General features: G+C 35.2%; 4 protein-coding genes across 6 annotated transcripts; all 4 read right to left on the bottom strand.

The window, feature by feature from the left end:
- Window positions 1-1,147: 1,147 nt before the first annotated feature.
- Window positions 1,148-3,421, bottom strand: LOC114138828 (uncharacterized). Its single transcript, XM_028008253.1, has 6 exons — window positions 3,355-3,421; window positions 2,861-3,187; window positions 1,869-2,222; window positions 1,573-1,701; window positions 1,429-1,475; window positions 1,148-1,340 (listed from the first exon to the last, which is right to left on the bottom strand). The coding sequence occupies exons 1-6, from the start codon at window positions 3,395-3,397 to the stop codon at window positions 1,212-1,214; spliced, it is 1,029 nt and encodes a 342-aa protein (XP_027864054.1). The 5' UTR covers window positions 3,398-3,421; the 3' UTR covers window positions 1,148-1,211.
- A 2,762-nt stretch (window positions 3,422-6,183) lies between these two features.
- On the bottom strand, window positions 6,184-8,255 carry LOC114138831 (uncharacterized). Its single transcript, XM_028008259.1, has 6 exons — window positions 8,192-8,255; window positions 7,723-8,052; window positions 6,905-7,258; window positions 6,609-6,737; window positions 6,465-6,511; window positions 6,184-6,376 (listed from the first exon to the last, which is right to left on the bottom strand). The coding sequence occupies exons 1-6, from the start codon at window positions 8,232-8,234 to the stop codon at window positions 6,248-6,250; spliced, it is 1,032 nt and encodes a 343-aa protein (XP_027864060.1). The 5' UTR covers window positions 8,235-8,255; the 3' UTR covers window positions 6,184-6,247.
- A 2,839-nt stretch (window positions 8,256-11,094) lies between these two features.
- Window positions 11,095-13,233, bottom strand: LOC114138751 (uncharacterized). Of its 2 annotated transcripts, none has more exons than XM_028008149.1 (6): window positions 13,154-13,233; window positions 12,683-13,015; window positions 12,245-12,586; window positions 12,027-12,152; window positions 11,910-11,944; window positions 11,095-11,831 (listed from the first exon to the last, which is right to left on the bottom strand). In XM_028008149.1, exons 1-6 carry the CDS (start codon window positions 13,224-13,226, stop codon window positions 11,703-11,705), a joined length of 1,038 nt encoding a protein of 345 aa, XP_027863950.1. In that variant the 5' UTR covers window positions 13,227-13,233; the 3' UTR covers window positions 11,095-11,702. The 2 variants fall into 2 exon arrangements, with proteins under 2 accessions (XP_027863950.1, XP_027863951.1); XM_028008150.1 differs by having other exon boundaries at window positions 12,683-13,054; window positions 13,154-13,225.
- A 3,533-nt stretch (window positions 13,234-16,766) lies between these two features.
- On the bottom strand, window positions 16,767-18,625 carry LOC114138752 (uncharacterized). 2 transcript variants are annotated; one of them, XM_028008151.1, is made up of 6 exons: window positions 18,558-18,625; window positions 18,097-18,426; window positions 17,664-18,005; window positions 17,430-17,560; window positions 17,309-17,346; window positions 16,767-17,225 (listed from the first exon to the last, which is right to left on the bottom strand). In XM_028008151.1, exons 1-6 carry the CDS (start codon window positions 18,598-18,600, stop codon window positions 17,084-17,086), a joined length of 1,026 nt encoding a protein of 341 aa, XP_027863952.1. In that variant the 5' UTR covers window positions 18,601-18,625; the 3' UTR covers window positions 16,767-17,083. The 2 variants fall into 2 exon arrangements, with proteins under 2 accessions (XP_027863952.1, XP_027863953.1); XM_028008152.1 differs by having other exon boundaries at window positions 17,435-17,560.
- Between the last annotated feature and the right edge of the window lie 3,286 nt (window positions 18,626-21,911).

Raw genomic sequence — 21,911 nt, 5'->3', positions numbered from 1 at the left:
CTAACAGTACAGTATGAATCGCCATGGTAACTCATGTAATTCTGCTTTTATGAAACTAAGTCGAGGCTAAATTCAACCAGGAAATCTGGAGAAGCCCGTCTTAATCTACTGACCTGGTTTTGTGAAACAGCCATGTGATTTATGAACTCTAAAGAGGTCATACAAATTAAACTGGCAGATTTACTTTCATGGTTGTGCTTCAGCTGCTGCAGAACCTCATTAAAGGCTACAAAAAACTTTACTCTGACTTTGTTGTTTGCCATTCTTGCTTTCTTGTTGTGTTTACCGCTAACCACGTGTGGAGGCTTTATCTGCATGCCACACACTCCACGTTTACCAAAACGTAAAGGTCTGGGAAATTAAAAGGAGCATTTTTACCTGTTTTAAAGTTTCTGTGTGGATGAAAAGACTGCTTGTTTTAGAAATAAAAAAAACATTGCAATGTGGATAAGACTTAAAGTTTTTATCTGAGCATGAACAGATGATTCAGTTGCAGTTGGAGTATATGATGCAAGAGGAACATGTGAAACTGTGAGTTTTGTGGTAGAACTGACTGTGAGGCCACATATTCAGTGGTGCCTGATGTGCTACAAAAATTTAATTTGGAGGCAGCTACCTTAGATTCCTGTAAAATCAAAATGGAAAAATAATAATTTCTTCTTTGAGAGTTGTAGCTGCAAATGGCCCATATTCTGCTGATCACCTTTACATCGTCATTGTGGAGAACAATTATCTATTTTCACTTTCTAAAAGTAAACAGTGCAATACTGTTAATTTTGCTGTGCAGCAGTTCAGAACAGAATTCTGTTAAATAAAATCATTTTCCTTTTGCAAACAGCTTTATTTTTTATGTTTTAAACAAAGCAAAGCACACATTTGCAATTTAAATGATTTTATTCTGTAACAGAAAACCCAAGCCCTATTGAGGCAAAAACATGCTTGTAAGTCAACAAAGAATAATAAATATCAAACATGATTTTACTTTATTATGCATATCAAGATATTTTTTTCAGAATTTTACAAAAATCATTAGTAAGATAGCAAAAAAAGCATTTAAGAATTAAAAAATGGATCGATGACCAGAAATTACGAAATGAATAAAACAGGAAAAAAACATTATTGAAAAACTAAATAGATTTGAGTAATCCATTGCAAAAAAGAAGTCTTTATTTATTCCTTTATTTAGTTTAAGGTTAAAGCAAACAATTTCCTCAATTTAATCCAAAAGCTTCAACAGCGGCGTAGATCCTCTCTTTCTCTGCTTCTTTCTTCAGTCCTGCCCAGTCAGACTTTATTGTAGTAAAGATGGCTGCAGAGTAAATCCATCCATCCTTACATCTCTTAGAAAACAAACAATGTTATAATTCACTCAGTTTTAAAACCTGATCAAACATTTGACCTAAGAAAACCGTCTTGGGATTTTTTTACCTCTTGAGGTTTCTGTCTGCTGATGTTTTTCTGCAACTCTGAATCAGCTGGAATACAAAATAAAACAGAAATTAATTAATATTGATTCAGCAATTTATTTTGATTAAATGAACTACAGTAACTGCTTCAAGACTGCTTTCTTACCTGTACAGTGAACGCATTTATTTTTCAGGCTGAAGTAAATAAGAAGAGCGATCACAACCAGACTTACTGCCAGAGCAGCAGAGAGAAGAATAACGACTTTTCTAGCATCCTGGGACCACAAGCTGGATTCTGAAACATCATTAAAATAAAAAACAAAACAACTACAAGTTAGTAAAAAGGACATGTTTTTTAACGTTCTGATTATTTTTTAAAAAGAAAAGTAATATTTTACATTGAATGGTTCATCTGGTATGGTATACCAGATATGGTATAAAGAAATCAAATTATCCAGTTACCTTTAATATCAATATTGGTTCCATTTCCAAAATATATCTCTCCACATGTGGCCACAGCACAGTAGAAAGTCGCATCAGAGGCATTGACCGTCTTAGAGAAGTTATACACACATCTCTGCTGAGAGTCCAGTTTCTCTTCACATTTGTTTTCCCTGTTTCCATCAGTGTAGATGTAGTTTGGAAGAGATTTGTCTCCGGCTCTTATCCAGAACAAATTCAGATCTCCTGAACATTTCTTGCTGTCAGAGCTAGAGAGGACCGAACACTGAAGAGTCACTGGGTCTCCTGGATGAAGTGGTTTTGATATTATTGGCGTCTGAACAACTGTGTATTTTGAAGACACCACAGTGTTTCCTATGCACAACACAATTCTTTGTTAGACACTGTAAATTAAATTTGGATAATTAAGAGGAGAAGAAAATGCAATAGGATCTAGTGTTCAAAACTGTGGTGTATATTTTTCTCACTGAATGAATGCGGCTGAATTATCTTACACTGGACATGATAGACTTTATTTAACATGAACTTATTTACATTGATAGAAAACAATTTCTCACAAAATGTGTTTACATTGCTGATAAATATCTGTGACAGTGTGAAAGAAATATTCCTTACCTGTTTCCTTTCTCAGCATAAAGCTAAGACTTAGTACATTAAAGTAATTATGAATAGACCAAAAACTCTTGATATCTTTGAAATGAAATGACATGAAACCATATGTAACTATGTGACAAGCTGTGTTTTGTACTGGATTACATGTTAAGATGTTATATGTTAAGCATTTGTCTTGTTGAAGTAATTTTAATAATGAAAATACTTTAAAGAAGGCATAAACATGCTCATTTTAATTAGATTACTTTAGCATTGCAAAAACAAACATAACTGATCCAAAATTTATATATATTCTTGTATTAAAAATCTATAAATCTCTCAGGCAGTTTTGTAAATGTTTTGATATAATAAAAAGCTAAATACCTTTTAAAATACATTACCTTTTATTAACAAGTAGGTCCCCCGCCAAACATTTTGGCTCCAGTCGCTAAAGCCACAGTGATACATTCCTTCATCTTCTTGAGCTGCTTTTAAAATGGTCAGGTTGCTCACGTTGTCAGTAAGTACAGCTTTTACTCTCGAGTCAGAATAACCTGCTCCATACTCTGGGTTTGCAAGACTTATGAGCTTTACAACTGCTTCCAGAGAATGTCCTGCAGTTTGCCTGTACCAAAAAAGTTTATTACGTCTGTCTTTAGTATCGGGCAACTTGCATGTAAGTGTTGTTGTTTCACCAAGATGAGCTGTGATCACTGGAACCAAACCATCTGCATTAGATAGAAAGATAAGAACTTGTAAAATAGTTGCTCAAATAAAGTAAAAGCACTCCACAGTGTTCAATAAGACCACACAACTGGAAGCAAGAGCAGTCATAAATATAGCAGGCATTCAAATATTTACATGACAAATTTAAATGAATGGATATTTAACTCACATCCTTGATGAAGGAGAAGAAGTGTGACCCATAACAGAATCATTTTGAGACTGTCTTTGTTTGGCCACTGGTTCAAATTTAAGTAGGAGGTGGGTTCTGATTCCTGGCATCTGATTGGTTGTCTTAAAATATACCATTTTTGAGGCGTTTCCAGCAACTCAAGAATTTTTCTCACATAAATGTTGTTCATTGTTGTAAACTTTTGTGTAGTTTATCTTGTTCTTTAATATTCAAATCGTATATAAGATTTGATCTTAACATCTGCACAGGATGGTGTTTTACAGAGTTTATGACCAAGAACAGCTTTATCTCATATGATAATCATATAGTAGTTATCTCTAGACCAGCTATAACAATAGACCAATGAAGAAAATGCAGACTGACTGTACATAAAAAATATGATAGACTGATAACAATGTTAAACAAAATAACGTACCTTCATTCTTAAATTGACCTTTATTCAGTTTGAGGCTGACGGTATTCAAAAGAGAAGACAAAATATGCATAAACAAATTCTGCCTTCTTTCTGCAGACAAAAATATCCTAAACCAAAAAAATCATAAGGCAGAAAATTACGTTCAAGCTTGATCAGATCATTGTAATTTATATTTTAACGAATAGTTACAACCTTAACATTTTGTGTGTTGGGTTGTGTGTCTTTCCTTGTGCTCCTATTTAGTCTTCTTGAATTTGTCTGTGCAATAGTTTTTGTTATTAATCTCTTATCTCTATCAAATGTTCCTTTTTTGTACCTTTACTTGTGGCACATTCTCCTGTTTTTTTTATGATTCCGAAAAACTCATCAGATGTTATTTTTAGATGATTATTGTTTTGTCCCAAACCTCTTCTGGAAAAATCAATGGCTTGAGGAGGACGTAAGTGAGTTTTCTGGGACTGTCAGGCACTTTGTGTTCTACCAGGATGGATCAGTGACGGCAGGTTGTCAGGCAGGTGGAGCTCGATGTGGAATCCAGTTAGGAGCTTTTATGTGTAGCAGTGGCAGGACAATTTTTAGAGGAATCCAAAACCAAAGCAACAGGACGACGAATGGAACCAGGAATCTAAAAGGAGGAAATTGACAGAGGAACCAACACTTGAGATCAATAACACAAAGCAAATGTATCTTCAGGTCTGATTACCACTGTAAGTGAGTGAATCATACGGTGAAGGACACAGGAAAAACACTCCTTTGACGTTTGTATTTCTGCTGCATTTATATATATTTTTTGCTCTGTCTGCTTGTGGGGTTGTCTTTCAGTCAGTTGCCACAGCAACAAATTTGTAGAGCCAACAGCGAGAGAGAGAGAATGAGAGAGAGAGAGAGAGAGAGAAAGGAAGAATAAAAGTGGCTTTGAGTTGTTATTCACTTGTTCAGCATTGTTTTCCCTTTGATGTGGCTCACTGTGGCCATTCTACTTTGAGTTTGAGGCATTTACTTAAGTAAAATGAGGCTAGATATTTGTGTTTGCCATAGTTAACATATTGATGAGACTGTCTCTAAAAAAAATAACACTTTCAACCTGGATTGATCTGCTGTTGAAAATTATGTGACACAAATAAAATTGAGTATCTGGTATAATCTGAAACGTCTGGAACCTGCTATAGGAAAAATATCCCAACCTGAGAAGATATGTTTTCATCTTGACACTGCTCTTTGGATCCATTTATTTGTGGATTTGTATTTTCTCACATGACGATCATCAAATCAAAGTACAAATCTAGCATGACTGATTGACACCTGCTGGGCTGCCTGAGGCTTGCAACAAACTCCTAATCCTCAGACTATGAGAAACTACTTCCTCTCAGTGTCAGAATCCCACTAACAAGAAACTGCACTAAGTTTTCTATCACTTTAAAATATCTGTTGTAACTGGGATATATTTGCGTATAACATATGTCAATAAAGTTTAATTTATATTTTTCACATCTGTGATATGATAGCTCTCAGAAGACTATTGAGTTGTAGCTCTTGGTTCCCAAAGGGTTGGGAACACCTGTCTTTGTGTAACGTGCTGCCGTCTACCATACCTATCTTATTAGCATTATAACTTTCAAAACAGCCACTTTTTTGCCGTTTCATAAATGTTACCTTGATAAATGCCACAACAAATAAGGAGTTGATCTATTGAAGTTGTTTCTTTGAACTTCAAGTGATGCTGGAGTCTTCTCCTTCTCCATAAAATGAAAACTGAGCACATGACATGACTCATGGAAAAGTACTAAGAGTTTTGATGTTTTCGTTTCATTTCACCAGATGTATACAAAATCATTAGTAAGATAGCAATAAAGCATTTGAGAATTAAAAAATTGATCAATGACCACAAATGAAGCCTAGGCGCAAATTCAAACTGGAAGACTCTTTTATCCCCACCGGGATCCGTTAATTGAAGCGACCTGCCCACAATCGTCGACCTATCAACGCCGGACCAAGCCACGTCACGTCCAATCATCGACCAAGTCCCAGCTGATAAGGACCTTCATTCATGGCGTCCTTTGCTCTCCAGCCGAGCTCAACCCACCACCACCCCTTCTCCTCCATTCGCCCGGTCCTGAGGCCCGCACCTTTCTTCAACCTCCACCACCAGTGCCGGGCCCTGAGGGGATGACATTCCTAACAGCATCAGGGATGCTCATCTGAAGCCTATCGCTAACGCTGCGATAACCGTTATCCCCAGCCGGGGCCCGAGCGCCAAAGACTTTAAATTCTGTTTGTCAATAAACTCTCCTAATTGTCTTCTCATCTCCATCTGAGTCTCTCCAGATTGAAATTACAAAATGAATAAAACAGGAAAAAAACATTATTGAAAAGCTAAATAGATTTGAGTAATCCATTGCAAAAAAGAAGTCTTTATTTATTCCTTTATTTAGTTTAAGGTTAAAGCAAACAATTTCCTCAATTTAATCCAAAAGCTTCAACAGCGGCGTAGATCCTCTCTTTCTCTGCTTCTTTCTTCAGTCCTGCCCAGTCAGACTTTATTGTAGTAAAGATGGCTGCAGAGTAAATCCATCCATCCTTACATCTCTTAGAAAACAAAGAATGTTATAATTCACTCAGTTTTAAAACCTAATCAAATATTTGACCTAAGAAAACCGTCTTGGGATTTTTTTACCTCTTGAGGTTTCTGTCTGCTGATGTTTTTCTGCAACTCTGAATCAGCTGGAATACAAAATAAAACAGAAATTAATTAATATTGATTCAGCAATTTATTTTGATTAAATGAACTACAGTAACTGCTTCAAGACTGCTTTCTTACCTGTACAGTGAACGCATTTATTTTTCAGGCTGAAGTAAATAAGAAGAGCGATCACAACCAGACTTACTGCCAGAGCAGCAGAGAGAAGAATAACGACTTTTCTTGCATCCTGGGACCACAAGCTGGATTCTGAAACATCATTAAAATAAAAAACAAAACAACTACAAGTTAGTAAAAAGGACATGTTTTTTAACGTTCTGATTATTTTTTAAAAAGAAAAGTAATATTTTACATTGAATGGTTCATCTGGTATGGTATACCAGATATGGTATAAAGAAATCAAATTATCCAGTTACCTTTAATATCAATATTGGTTCCATTTCCAAAATATATCTCTCCACATGTGGCCACAGCACAGTAGAAAGTCGCATCAGAGGCATTGACCGTCTTAGAGAAGTTATACACACATCTCTGCTGAGAGTCCAGTTTCTCTTCACATTTGTTTTCCCTGTTTCCATCAGTGTAGATGTAGTTTGGAAGAGATTTGTCTCCGGCTCTTATCCAGAACAAATTCAGATCTCCTGAACATTTCTTGCTGTCAGAGCTAGAGAGGACCGAACACTGAAGAGTCACTGGGTCTCCTGGATGAACTGGTTTTGATATTGTTGGCGTCTGAACAACTGTGTAATTTGAAGACACCACAGTGTTTCCTATGCACAACACAATTCTTTGTTAGACACTGTAAATTAATTTTGGATGATTTAAGAGGAGAAGAAAATGCTATAGGATCTAGTGTTCAAAACCTTGGTGTGTATTTTTCTCACTGAATGAATGCGGCTGAATTATCTTACACTGGACATGATAGACTTTATTTAACATGAACTTATTTACATTGATAGAAAACAATTTCTCACAAAATGTGTTTACGTTGCTGATAAATATCTGTAACGGTGTGAAAGAACTATTCCTTACCTGTTTCCTTTCTCAGCATAAAGCTAAGACTTAGTACATTAAAGTAATTATGAATAGACCAAAAACACTTGATATCTTTGAAATGAAATGACATGAAACCATATGTAACTATGTGACAAGCTGTGTTTTGTACTGGATTACATGTTAAGATGTTATATGTTAAGCATTTGTCTTGTTGAAGTAATTTTAATAATTAAAATACCTTGTATTAGCAAATAGGTCCCTTGCCAAATGTTCTTGTTCCAGTCAATCACAGCGCAGTGATACATGCCTTCGTCTCCTTCAGTCGTCTTCCTAATCATCAGATTGCCTATTTTCTCTGTATATGTTGCAGTCAGTCTTGAGCCCAAAAATTCAGGTCCATAGGTAGGCCTGGTATTTTCCATCAGCTTCAAAATTAATTCCAGTGCATTTCCTGCACTTTGTTTGTACCAGTGAAGTTCACTACTGCTGCTCGTCTTTTCTTCTGGAAAAGAGCATTTCAAAGTTACATTGTCTCCGAGCTGAACGGTGGTCACTGGAACCAAGGCATCTGCAATATGAAGAATAAAACACGTATTAACATGTTATTCATAACAAACAAGACACAACCTGCAGAAAAAAATAAATTATGAGGATAGTTAGGTTTCATTCTACAAACACTCAGAGGTTTTATTTGTTATCTAACTTACGTCCTTGGTGCAGGATGATCAGTGTGAGCCATAAAAGTTTCATCTTTAAGCTGTTTTCACTGAAACACAAGGTTTTATTCCAGTGACAGAAGGAGGAGTGGTTACGAGACCATCTGATTGGTTATCTCAAAATGCCATTTCCTAAGGCCATTTCCTGCTGCAGAAGTCTTTCTCTTCATTATAGTCTAATAATAATAAATAATTAATCATTTTTTACAGTATCTCATGATTTTATAATAATCATTCAACTGTCATGCTGATGGTCAATACAATAATTAGACTTGTTTTGTTTTCAAATGGGCTTTTTTTGTTAGATTTTGACCTGAAAATCTTTTCATTTAGTTACTCCAAGCTGAACGATGGTCACTGGAATCAATGCATCCGCATTATATGAAAAGTGTAAACTGTTAATATTTAAATCAACGTATCAAAAATTCCCACAATTTAAAAAAAAATGACAAAGTATATTAACATGGCCTGTCCCAGCAGGTTTTCAACTGCATTACAAATGATTATATCAAGTCTTGTACATTTAACTTACACCTTTGATGAAGGAGAAGCAGTGTAAACCAGAACAGAGTCATCTTTACACACTGTCCACACCGAAGCTACTCTTCTTATTACTGACAGTAGGAGGTGTGGCTATGAAAGCATTTGATTGGCTACATAAAAGCTCACAGTCCAAGGCCATTTCCTGTCTTTTCAAAGCACAGTGTCTTCCCCCTAACTCTCGCTAACTGATTACACTTAAAGAAAGCCTGTATATATACGGCCAAGACTTTATGAATAAGCAGCAGTTCTAAGACATGAATGAACGCTTAGAACGACTTATTTGAATTTCTGTCTAAAGAAAACTCCTTGCTACCTCCATCTGGTTTCTGCTCTTTTTAAGATGCATATTTTATTTAAAAAAAAAAAGTTGTGGTAAAGTCTGTCTTTTTTGGATGCTTTATTGACCAGCGTTGTCTGACTGAAATGTTATTTGCAAATATGTTGATTTTGAGGTACAAAGTGTGAACTTTATAATAGATACTGTATAGTTTACTGAAAAAATTAGAATTGTAGCATTAACACCTCCTGAAAGGGCTCATCTGTTTGTTGTTGTCTATTGATTGTCTATAGATTTTAACAATGCAAGTTGTTATAATTTTAAAAATACTATATGGGAATTTTGAACTTCAAAGGTATTTATTGCTGCAGAGCTGAAGGAACCTTTAAGAGGAAATATGTTTATATGTTCTCTAAACTTCTGCTATATTGTTGAATATCTGGGCTGTGATTTTGTGTCATATGAAAACAAATGGCTTTCTTTATAAATAACACTCCAGCAACATCTTCTACAAATCTGATATTGTAGTGCTGATGAAAATATGTATGCTGATAAGTATGTTTAACTATATTTATCAGTGTGGGAACCTTTGGGTTGTGTAAGTAAAGAGAACAACGTTGTAGATTCTACTGAGAAGAATATTGAAGATGAAGTGACATCTTAAGAGGGTAGTAGGTCAGATAAGTTTGCTGCTTTGGGCACAGAGGTACGATACAAACCAGGTCATCTGGGACCTGGTTTACTCGTCAATACATCTACTGTGGTATGTGGGTGAAACTTATCTGAATATAAACTTGGTTGTAAGCCTGATTGTCTTAGACGCAGAGCAGAAGGTTATTATGCTGATCTGACTCTCTCACATTCAAGAATAAACTGAAGAACTGTTTCTTTGTTTAAAGTCAGCTGTTCTTATTGCTGCCAGTTCAGCAGTAAATGTCATGTGAGCTAGCTACATAAACCAACCTGCCAAAGATGTTTTTGGAGATGTTGAAACATTCTGTGTCATTTATTTACATTCATTTGAATTAATATTCTGCCCATATTTCACAATGACCACAATGCAATGACCTGATAATAACTTTTCTTTATTCACTGTGCTTCTCTGCACTGAATATTTACTTGGCTAGCATGGAAAGGAAGTTGGTCCTGTTTGTTTAGTGATTCAGCCAATGATTCTTTGAGCACTTGGGTGTCCTCATGCTCATGGACTGTGTATAGAGCATAAAACTTTCAGCCAAAGAAGTCCATGCAATCCCACAAACACCCTTCCTCCTTCCCCTCCATACATGCAGACACACATCCACACACGCACTGCATCTAAATCTAATAAACCAATTTTATATCAAAACTTATATTCATTTTACTGCTATCCTATGAACTGTGACATGGCCTCTCTAAAATTGATGTCTCCAGCTACAGTCTTGCCAAAACAAGCAAGAGAATGGGAAAAGGTATTTCATAGCAAATAGGTACAATATCTAAAAAATAAACAGGCTATAACTGTCATATTTTTTCCTCACTGCTTTCAGTTTCACTTACAGGCTTTATCTTGAAAAAGGAGTCAATCTTCTTCTCAAACCTCTACGGTTTGAGACATGGTTCCATATATGGAATAAACACAAACAACTCTCCTCAAGTTTCTAAATCATTTAAACTTCTGTAATCTGCATTTGACACTGTTCACCCCACCCTGACTTAGCTTAAACTGGTTTTGAATGCTGAGAAATCAAAAACTATGTTATTTTCAAAAGTTAAGCAGCACCCACGTCTCCTCTCTAGCTTGTTAATTGTTTAAGGGTGTTGTGCAACAATAGGTCTGGTTTTGGCTTGAATAATTATAAATAATTGCTTAGGAAAATTATTAACAAAACTAATAATTTAGTTAATATTTACCACGTCAGCGTCATCATGAAAATAGTAGCCAAATAGTTCAGTCTCAGTTATTGTGTATTAATCACTACCTGATAAAGTTTAGGTATTAAAATAATAGATGGAGGCATAAGTTCCAGCATGGATGGTTTTTGAACGCAAAGACACTGACACTACACAAGAATGGAATAAACACAAACAACTCTCCAAAATACAAGAGTTTATTAACAAAAAGAATTCAGCCGTACAGTTAAATACTTCAATTAACAAACTCACTAGTAAAACTCATCTGACTATATAGGAAAGGATGAAAGGATAATGAAAACGAATGAACCACCAAAAGCAAGGTAAAGGAAAAGAATTTACGACAAGAATAGAGTCAATAAAATGACACAATGTCACAGTTCAATACGAATTGTGAGAATTGAAAAACCAGATTTATTTAAGAGGAATTTGGAGATGAGGCCAAGTCAGTTTTCAATTAATTTAGATGTTTTGTGAAAAATAGAGGGGGAAACATACAAGACAAAAAAATTACTCCTAAAGGCAGCTGCAAAATTTGATTTTTTATATATATATATATATATATATATGAATCTGTTGTTCCTATAACTTCTGATGCACTCAATAAATTTTCTTTACAAAAGAAAATCCGATTTAGGACTTCATTTTAAAAATCCTAAGTAAAATAAACAATCAACCTACAGTACATCAGCTTGCATGAAACTTAGTGTATAAATTACACAAAATACAGATTTATTCATGAATATTTGTACTATTGGTTTTAAGAATGAGAAGCAACAACTTATAAATCTATCGAAATGTTTTAACGTCAGTGTAGACCGTCTCCTCCTGTGCTGTTCTTACGTTCCTTCTTTCTCCTTTTTTAGCTTTGTTCTTGTTGAATGTTGGTGCAGAATAAACCAAATGGTTTTCTTCACTCTGGGATAACAAAAAGTTCAAAGAATATTCTATAACTTCATAAAAAATGCAAGTTTACAAGAATATTTTGCCTTTTACCTGACTTGGGTTGTCACCACCACTTGTTGCCGGACCTGTTTGCATAAAGTGAAGAATATAAGAATCTCGAACCTATTGAAAACTCTTTGATGAACTGATGAATGAAACGCGCATTACCATTGCAACAGCCACACTTTTTCTTCTTGATTTTATAAATGAGCCAAGATATTACAACAAGACTTATAACCAAAGCCGAGCACAAGGAAGGAAGAAATATTTTGGAAAAATCCATAGAGCTGGAACCTAGGAAGGAAAAAATAAAAGAAGAAAAAATGCATTTTGAAAATTATATTCCAGTAGCCTGTCCATCATCATTATTTAGAAAAGTTCTGTACCTCCAAGTTTTGCTCCGTTTCCAAATAATATCTGTCCACATGCAGCCACAGCGCAGTGATAAATCCCACTGTCAGAGTTCTCTGAAAATTTGTAGAAACATTTCTGTGCCGACGGAGCTTTAGGACTGCTTTCACACTCATCTCCACTGATTCCTTGTAGATAAAGTAAACTGGGAGGAGAATTATCTGATCGAGCTTTGAACCAGTACACCCTGTTATCGGCTGGACATGTTTTCCTCTCAGAGTCTGAGAGAACTGAACACTGCAGAGTGTCTGAGTTTTCTGCATTGAGTGAGCCAGATGGAGGATCCTGAATGATGTCAATGATATCTGATTCCTGACCTGGAGAAAAAAAAAGATATGGTTTACTTTCACTGGTAAAAAAAAAAAGGAATAACTACGAATATGCAGTTACGTGTCATTAATAGATTTTTTTACTTTTAATTTTCAAAAGTGTTCCTTTCATAAATATGAAGTCAAGTTGTCTGACTTTAATACAGTAGTAAAGTCCAGTGTCGTTTCGCTTAGCTTCATTAATATGAAGATGAAATTCTCCTTCCTCTTGTTTGGTCTGAACATGAGGAATCTTGGAAACATCGTCAGTCTTGAAATTAGCTGTTGCTCCAAGAAATTCAGGCCAGTTTCCAGAAACAAGTCGGATCCAGTAAAAAGTTTCTCGGTAGAGAGCGGAGGTCTGGCGAGGACAGTTTAGGGTCACATTTTGTCCAGCAGTCACGGTCTTTACCTCAATCTTCAATTTGTCACTGCAAACTGGAAATAAATCCATGAAACAAATCTCACTTTAACAGACTACAATAAAAACAGAATTTAGCACAATTAAAAATAATAATACAGTTATATGTAAAGCTATAAAAAGGATATATATTTCACATTTGCACATATACTTACATCCAAATCTGAGCGTGAGTAATGCATAAAACAAGAATTGCACTTTCATATTAACCCACATTAGCGGCTTCATCAAACTAAGAGACTATCATAGGAAGATGGACCCTCCTAATATAATGCTGTAGAGTGGGAGTGGACAATTTCAGAACAGTTTGATTGGTCTTTTGTATTGTGAGGTGTCACTTTACAACAACCACAATGGAAATCTATAAACCCCTTTTTTCCACCCTTAACACAAGAAAGAAATTGCGCACACTTTACTACCAATGAAAACGTTGTTTATGTTTGATAAACAAAACATCTACATTCCATTTTGCCCAGCATGTTAATCTGAAAAACAGATTTCCTGTGACGCAAAACGAGGATGTTTGCTCCTTGTTGTAATATAAGATATGGTTCTAAAATCTATGAAGAACATGTGGTCAAGTTTCCAAATATCCAAAACAGATAACAGACTTTTCATTGACATTTTGAGATAATCTTTTAATGGAAATGAAGATGTGGATTTGAAATAAAGAGGGGTATGTCTGAGTAAAAAAGAAAGGTAGTGGAATCTGCTTTCATAAAATCAAAGGTTGATGTGATACAGCAGTGTTACAGTGTTACTAAAGTGCCCATTAGTTTTAAATGAAAAAAACGTTGACAGAGGGAGTTCTTGTCATTTATTTTAGTCTGTATTTACATCTTATTCACAGCCTATAGAGAATGAAGAGTCACCATTCACAATAACTAAAAAACCTTAATTAATTCTCATTTTTTAAAACTCCATATAAATGAGGACATAATGTCACTGTGGTTCTGCATGGAGGAAGCTGTCATAGGCCCCGCCCACTGGCTCGTGAACTTAGAGATTTTTTGACCAAACTTTCACCAAATGTATTGACCTCAGAGTCATAGCAAACATGTGTACCTACTGGTTGAAGCAGCCAATCAGATGTCAGTTTGCTTACTGGTTCAGGCAAATAGGTCAGAATGTGATCCAATTAAAATGGGACCAAATTTCATCCTGCATCATTTTGACTATCCAGTGTCAGCCCTCATCTGTTATTAGATCACATGCTTCCTGATTAAAGTTGTTTTTCTACTAGTGACTTTCATCTACTTATGTGTTGTCAGTGTGTATTTTTTTCTATTGTAAATAGTTTGCATTTTGCTGCTGTAATAAAAAAACTATTTGGTTGCATCTTGATTGTTCTATTTTCATTTTCTTTTCTCTGCTGCATAGATTCCAGTGGTGAGTGATTTTATGTGGCTTACCACTTTGTGTCTGACTTGTTGTTGCTCCTTATTACTTTCACTTTGTTAGAGCTCTGACAGTTAACGGTTAAAAACGTCACTGCTGAGGAATCTTTTGACAACGTTTTACATCGGTGGCATCTTATAACATCGCTTCACTAGAAATCACTAAGCTTCTGGGAGCAAATTGTTATTTCACCATTGTTTGTAGAAGTAGTCTGCATGGTGCATACTTGATTTTATACACCTCTGTCCATGGAATGAATGAATGAATGAATGAATGAATGAATGAATGAATGAATGAATGAATGAATGAATGTGTTTATTTTCATTGTATAGGTAAAACAAAGTTGGATGGAGTGCTCAAGGTCCTGGTTAAAGTACAATAAACAAATAATTAAACACATTCAGTAGGTACCGAATGTTCAGTATGTCACAAGATGGTTGTGTTAAGTGCAGCTACTGTATGTCTCTAGCATTGAAACTGTAGATCAGTCTTTTGTCTGGGTTTTCAGTAGACTGTAGCTTCTCCCATGTGGAGGAAGCTCAAAAAATGAGTGTCAGGGATGAAAGGACTTGAGTGATCCAGATAGTTGATTCAGTGATTTGGAGGGACAACCCAATACTTTTCACAATATGGCATATGTTGCAGGAAGAAGAAAATCCTCCTGAACATCATCATATGCTTTAGAGTTAGAAGCATCTCCGTCCTGTAGAAAGCATGCCGGTTATTGGTGAGTGTTGATATCTTGCACCCTATGAGTATGATTGGGTTTAATAAACATGTACTGTATATATCTAGCATATAACATCCAAGGATATCTAGAGTAAAACAGTCCAAAAGTTTCAAGTTTGAAGTCCTGATTTAGATATCTAATACATTTTCTACATTTAGCTGTGATTAGAGAGGATTAGTGAACTTGGGTTAACAAGTCTTGCATCCTAGCAGTCATAAGAATGTCTCATTACTCTCAGATACAACTAGATTCAGGTCAACTATCTTCTTAGGCAGTATGACATTATTGGGGAATTCAAACTTAAAAAGTAAAATGGTGAAATCCCAGAATAGATTGAAACCATACAAATATATAATGGCAATACCTTATCTTTTGATGCTTTTTCTAGTTGTCATTATTCCAGTGTTTTATTGACTTGGGATAATAATCTGGATCACAAGTTTGTTATTTTGTGAGATGAAAAGTTGTGAGATCTACTGTATGCAAATTATGTACAATATTTATGCAGGGAATTTTCTAGCAAGATTATCCTTCTTACTGAATTTAATTTATTTGATATAAATTCAATACTGTTCTTTATAATGTTTATGTTTATGATTGTAGACGTCTGCATTTCCTTCTACGCTTAGTAAACCTTCATCTGGTTATGCACATATTAAAAATGTGTGAATGAATATTTACTACATCAACCTTTATACCACTTTGCAGCCAAATCATCTTTCCCAGCATAGTCACAAAATATCCAGAATATATTATGAAAGAATCTTTCTTTGATAATGAAAGGTTTTTAGAATCAAAGTGTGTTCTCTGATAAGTCACATGAATGTCTGACTTCAGAAAGTCTAAATAAGATTTTTTAAAGTTGATTTTAATCTTGTAAGAAGTTTCTTTTTGTTATTTACCAGAGTTTAGTACCCTAAGATTTTGGTCAGTTTAGAAAACACAAACTCTTCCTGATTGTGATAAACATCATAAATATTAATATCATCTGTATTTTACATTTTTTTTTTTTTTTAAATTGAGTCAAAAGAAACAAATCAAAGTCAGGTTAAGATATTTGTAAGCAGTCAAAGCAAAAAAAAACATGGCAGAGAAGATTTGTGTTTGATTTATTTCAGCATATTCTTTACATTAAAGTACAATATTCTTATGAGCTATGTGTCATCAACATAACGCATTTAGAATCTGTTAATATGTTTCAAAGTCGTGTTGTTATTGATATAAACAGATCTTTATGTTAAGACATCACCTCAATGATTTCACTCTTTGCCTTTGTGAACTAAAAGAAAGTTAAATTTAATAAATTGCCACAAATAAGGGTTATATTTAACAACAAATGGTTTAACGTTTAACTTTATATGTTCCATATACTGTATATGCTACACTGGGTCTAATAAGACTATGAAAAACATTAATCGAAAATCTTAACCCAGCAAATGCATCACATGTTTCAGCAAGACAATTAAATAGTAAATCTTCATCCAAGCTGCACTTTTATTATATTTTCTTTAAATTTTTTATATATATCCTAAAAGTTATGACACTTTAAAACAACAAATTCTGTTGTTATGAAATAAACAAAATGAATTACATCCAATAAGGAACATCCCTTGAAAACTGCACATTGCGGAAAGAAACAATAAAAAAAGAGACAAACTAAGACAATACAATAAAAAATAACACTTTTCCTTTTGAAGGCAGCAAAAAAAATAGATAGTTTTTACCTGAATCTGCTTTTTCTTCAACTTCTGTTGCAATGAATATAAAATTGGTAACAAATGAAATTCACATAATTGAATTATAAGCTTGACCTTCATTTAAAAAAATCTGTTAATCCGAGGTTAAAAATAAGACATCAGCCTAAACACACTTGCTTAAAACTTAGTGTAAGGATTACACATAAGTAATATCTATATTACTGGTCTTAAGAATGAGAAGCAACAACTAATTCATCACTTTAGAGCAAAGTAAATCTATCGAAATGTTTTAACATCAGTGTAGACCGTCTCCTCTTGACCCGTTTTAACGTTCCTTCTTTCTCCTTTTTTAGCTTTGTTCTTGTTAAATGTTGGTGCAGAATAAACCAAATTCTCTTCTCTCTGGGAAGACAATAAAAAACTTAGATTATAATCCTAACCTTGAGTAAAAATGGCAAACTAAATTATTTTTTTTCCTGCCTTACCTGTTGACTTTGATTATCACCAGGACTTGTTGCCGGACCTGTTTGTACAGTGAAGAAAAGTAGTAATAAGAATGTCAAACCTATTGAAAATAGTTTTGATAAATGGATAAATGAAACCTACATTACCATTGCAACAGCCAAATTTTTTCTTCTTGATTTTATAAATGAGCCAAGATATTACAAAGAGACTTATGACCAAAGTCGAGCACAAGGAAGGAAGTAATATTTTGGAAAAATCCTCCGAGTTGGGACCTGGAAAATTAAAAAAATATTAAAAGAAGAATCAAATATCGTGAAAATTAAATTCCAGTAATATTTCCATCATAATTGTGATTTAGAAAAGTTCCCTAGATACCAAGACGTTTTGCTCCGTTTCCAAATAATATCTGTCCACATGCAGCCACAGCGCAGCTATAAATCCCAGCATCAGAGGTCTCCGAAAAGTTGTAAAAACATTTTTGTGCAGAAGGAGTTTCAGGAATCCTTTCACACTCATCGCCACTGTTTTCTTGTAAATAGAGTAAATTGGGATGAGAATTATCTGATCCAGCTTTGAACCAGTACACCCTGTTATCTGCTGGACATGTTTTCCTCTCAGAGTAAGCGAGAACTGAACACTGCAGAGTCTCTTGGGTCTCTGACTGAATGGCAAAAGATGAAGAATCCTCCAGAAAAACAGTTACATCTGATTCTTTTCCTGGAAAAAAAATAAAAGTTTTACTCTCACAACCAGAAGATTATTACTCAAAAGTAAAAGTATGATTTTCAAAATACGTTATTGCATTTACCTCTAATTTGTAGAAATGTTCCATTCATAAATATGAAGTCAAGTTGTCTGATTTTAACACAGTAGTAAAGTCCAGTGTCGTTTCGCTTAGCGTCATTAATATGAAGAAGAAATTCTCCTTCCTCTTGTTTGGTTTGAATATGAGGAATCTTTGACTCTTCATAATACTCAAAGTTAAATGTTGCTCCAAGAAATTCTGGCCAGTTTCCAGAAACCAGTCGGATCCAGTACAGAGTTTCTTGGTAGAGAGCAGAGGTCTGGAGAGGACAGCTTAGGTTCACATTTTGTCCAGTAGTCACAGTTTTTACCTCAAAATTATTTTCTGTGCAAACTGAAAATAAAACCCACAATTCAGTTTATTATTTAAAAACAACTCAATGTAACACAGAGACAAATATACATAAGAAAAATGCCTTCAGATCTAATTATTATTGTACATTTTCTGTTTGTGAATATACTTACATGCAAAATTGAACGTGAGCACTGCATAAAATAGGAAAAGCATTTTTGTAATAATCCACTATAGCGGCACATACAACTAAGAGGCGATCGTAAGATGGACCCTCCTAATATAAAGTTGCAGAGTGGGAGTGAACAACTTCACAACAGTCTGATTGGCCTTTTTAATCATGAGGTTTCACTGTACTACAACCACAGTGGAAATAATGTAAATCTTTTTTCCAACCTTAACACTTGAAACAAATGTGTACACTTTCTTTATGGTGAATTCCTTCACCAGTATATATGAAGCTCTGCAGAGGCCTGGTAATTCATTTGATTGAGGTCAATTGGAGAAGAGATGCATGTAAAAAAATCGAGGATGATAGCTCCTGAGGACTGAAGCTGAACACCTCAGGAGGGTTGAACTCCACTACCCTCACTCATGTTTAGTAATACTTGAATCCTCCGTGGCAACCACTCAGGGGTGCCTAAACGCTTGCTGTCACCAAGCAAGGCCTAATTTCACAAAGCTTCTCCTTGGAGCTGCAATTTCCAGCCAAGCTTTGCCTCACAGAGCAGCTTCCCCGACGCCTCCCCAGCTCAGCTTCTTCAGACTAGTGGCAGCAAGAAATAACAAACTACTTATACGAACTACTTTTCAGTTCATAGCTCCTAAGAAGGGTTGTAAACGGCATACTTGATGAACATTGTTGTGATGATGTGCTGAAGGTGGAGAGTTTGAAAGAGTAGGAACTCCTTAAAGAGGCAGAGTCACATTTTTAAGGTATTACATTGCAATGTCAAGTTTCTGTTACTTATGTCTGGCAGATGCTATTGACTTCTTCATCTCCTCTGCTTCTCCTTGCATAGTTGTTGGGGTAAAAGTGAGGTGTCTGTCTCCAGTCATTGGGTAAGAGGAAATACACCCACTAAAACACAAATAGTAAACAACCATGCACACAGATTTAGTCTTAGGGCAGTTTAGAGAGACCTATTAATCTAAAGATCACTTTTTTACTGCACTATCGAAGGAAGCCACATTACTGAGACTCATGTATGAGGAGAACATGCAAAGTCAATACAGAAAGGCCCAGCCAGGCCCTTCTAACTGCAAGGTAACAGTGGTACCAACTAACTTTTTTCATTGTTAATAAAAGGTAACAGGTACTAGTTGTTGTTTTTGTTTTTTTTTACAGTCATGTATTACTCCTGTATAGTCTGCCACATAAAGTTCCAATAAGATGGGCCGAAGTTTGTTATTGTAACATGAGCAAAGGTGAAAATGTTTAAGTCATATTAAAACTTTTCTAGGCTCAGTAAATATGCTAACTTAGCTGCTGACTGCAGAGAAGTTGAGTCATAGAAAAGGTTCTGTTGTAGCAGTGGCGCAAAAGGTGGCTATGCAGTGTATGCAACGCATAGGGGCGCTGCACTAGAGGGGGCGCAAAATCGATGTGGGAATTTTTTTTTCTAGTCAGCATTTTATGTACTTAACAGCTGATTGTGTATGAAATGGTCAATAACAGAGGAACAGCACTGATTAGGCGCCCCTCCCCTCCCTGCCAGCCGTTCTCCCTTCCCATACAGGTAGCTTGGTGAGATGTTTGCATCCACCTCAAAAATATGTAGTTGCGCCCCTGTGTCGTAGTCACACCCATTACATCTGAATGTGATTAACAGTAGACATGTGAAAATATCATGGAGGAATTATAATTACTGTAATAGCCCCTATAATAATAAATAATTTTGTAGAAATGTTCCATTCATAAATATGAAGTCAAGTTGTCTGATTCCCCAGCAGGGAAATAATTTCCCTGCTGGGATGAATAAAGTAATTCTATTCTATAAATTACTTGACAATACATGTTTTATCTTAGGTCAAATTATAAGAACATGGAAAATCTTTATTATGCACTTTAAATCTCTCCTTATGAATAAATAATAAAGCCATAAAACTTTGCTTTGTTTTTTAACAGAAGGTTTTATCTGCTGCAATTTCCAATGTTTCAGAACAGCCTGTGTTATTTCCATGATACAAAACTCAATGGCCAAAGGTGACAAGAACTTGTTTTTAATAAACAGTTTCTGAAACAAACCACAACACTTGTGTGACTGAAGGGTGTTTGTCCCACTGCAAAGTCACACCTCACGTTTCCTGTTTGTTGGCTATTGCTTGCAGTCTCAGAAATGCACCATGTGCACGTACAAAATGAGCACACACCCTTAAAATCGGAAAGGAAGACCACAAATTTGTTTAAAATACATGTACAAGTTAAGTTGGGTTCATTTTACTTTGACTCATTCTACATTAATGGCTCCAACTTTTTGTTGCTTGTAGCAGGCTATTGAAACTGAAGTTGGACTTCTGCGAACACGTGTTTTATTTCCTGTTAAGCTGACTGCTGTAGCGAGAAAAAGAAAGAGCCACAGAAACAGACCCTCACTCTCAGATGAGTAGTCATCTTGTGAAGTGATTAGAAAGTAATTTTTTTTGGTAAATGATTATAGATTAGAAAATCTGTTTCTTTCTGCAGTTAAAGAAAAAATGTGGTGTATACATTTGAACAGATTGTTTAATGCAGTGGTTCCCAAAGATTTTCTTCTGGGCCCCCCAGAGGTTCCCAAAGATTTTCTGGGCCTCCCTATGGATTACAATAAAACCCCACTGAAAAAAGAAAAAAAAAATCAACTGGGCACACACATCGTTCAGTCAGACATAAACCTATATACATATTTTGTTTTCAAACTCCACTGAAGTTTATTTCACACGTCAGGCTGCAACAAAACACACTACAAACCATCTTTACAGTGAAACACTTTTGTGTAACTGTTTTATTTTGTTTGTTTGTTTTGTTTTTTTCATTAATCCATACCGCTTCCAGCGCCCCCCCTGCAATGGCACTGCACCCCCCATAGGGGGCGCACCCCACACTTTGGGAACCACTGGTTTAATGCTTTTGGTATTATGCTTTTCTTCATGTAGCAAAAATATTAAAATATCAAAATAATTCTGCAGTTAAAAATAGAATATAGTAGAAAACATGAACTAATTAGTGTATTTAAAATCATTCTTTAGTTTTACATTTTGGTATGGATGACAAATCACTAGACCTCAAGGCCCTGATGGGTGTGTAGGGATGTAATAGTTCAGAGACGTAGATTTTCATTTGTAAGTGCCATGGACAGGTCTATCTTCTTAAATTAGAATAGTAAAGTTTATATATATGTACTTGGTCCTGTCAGCTGGTTTTATTTGCAGCTGTACTCATCTCACGTAAATAAAAAAGTCTACAAGTGTAGAAAGGAACTCAAAAAAAGCAGCACCCAAATGAACAACAAGCTTTATTAATTTTTCAAGAAAAGTGTAATATATTG

This window comes from Xiphophorus couchianus, chromosome 23, assembly GCF_001444195.1.
Source record: "Xiphophorus couchianus chromosome 23, X_couchianus-1.0, whole genome shotgun sequence".
Lineage (NCBI taxonomy): Eukaryota > Metazoa > Chordata > Actinopteri > Cyprinodontiformes > Poeciliidae > Xiphophorus > Xiphophorus couchianus.
This window is presented reverse-complemented; position numbering and strand designations above follow the sequence as displayed.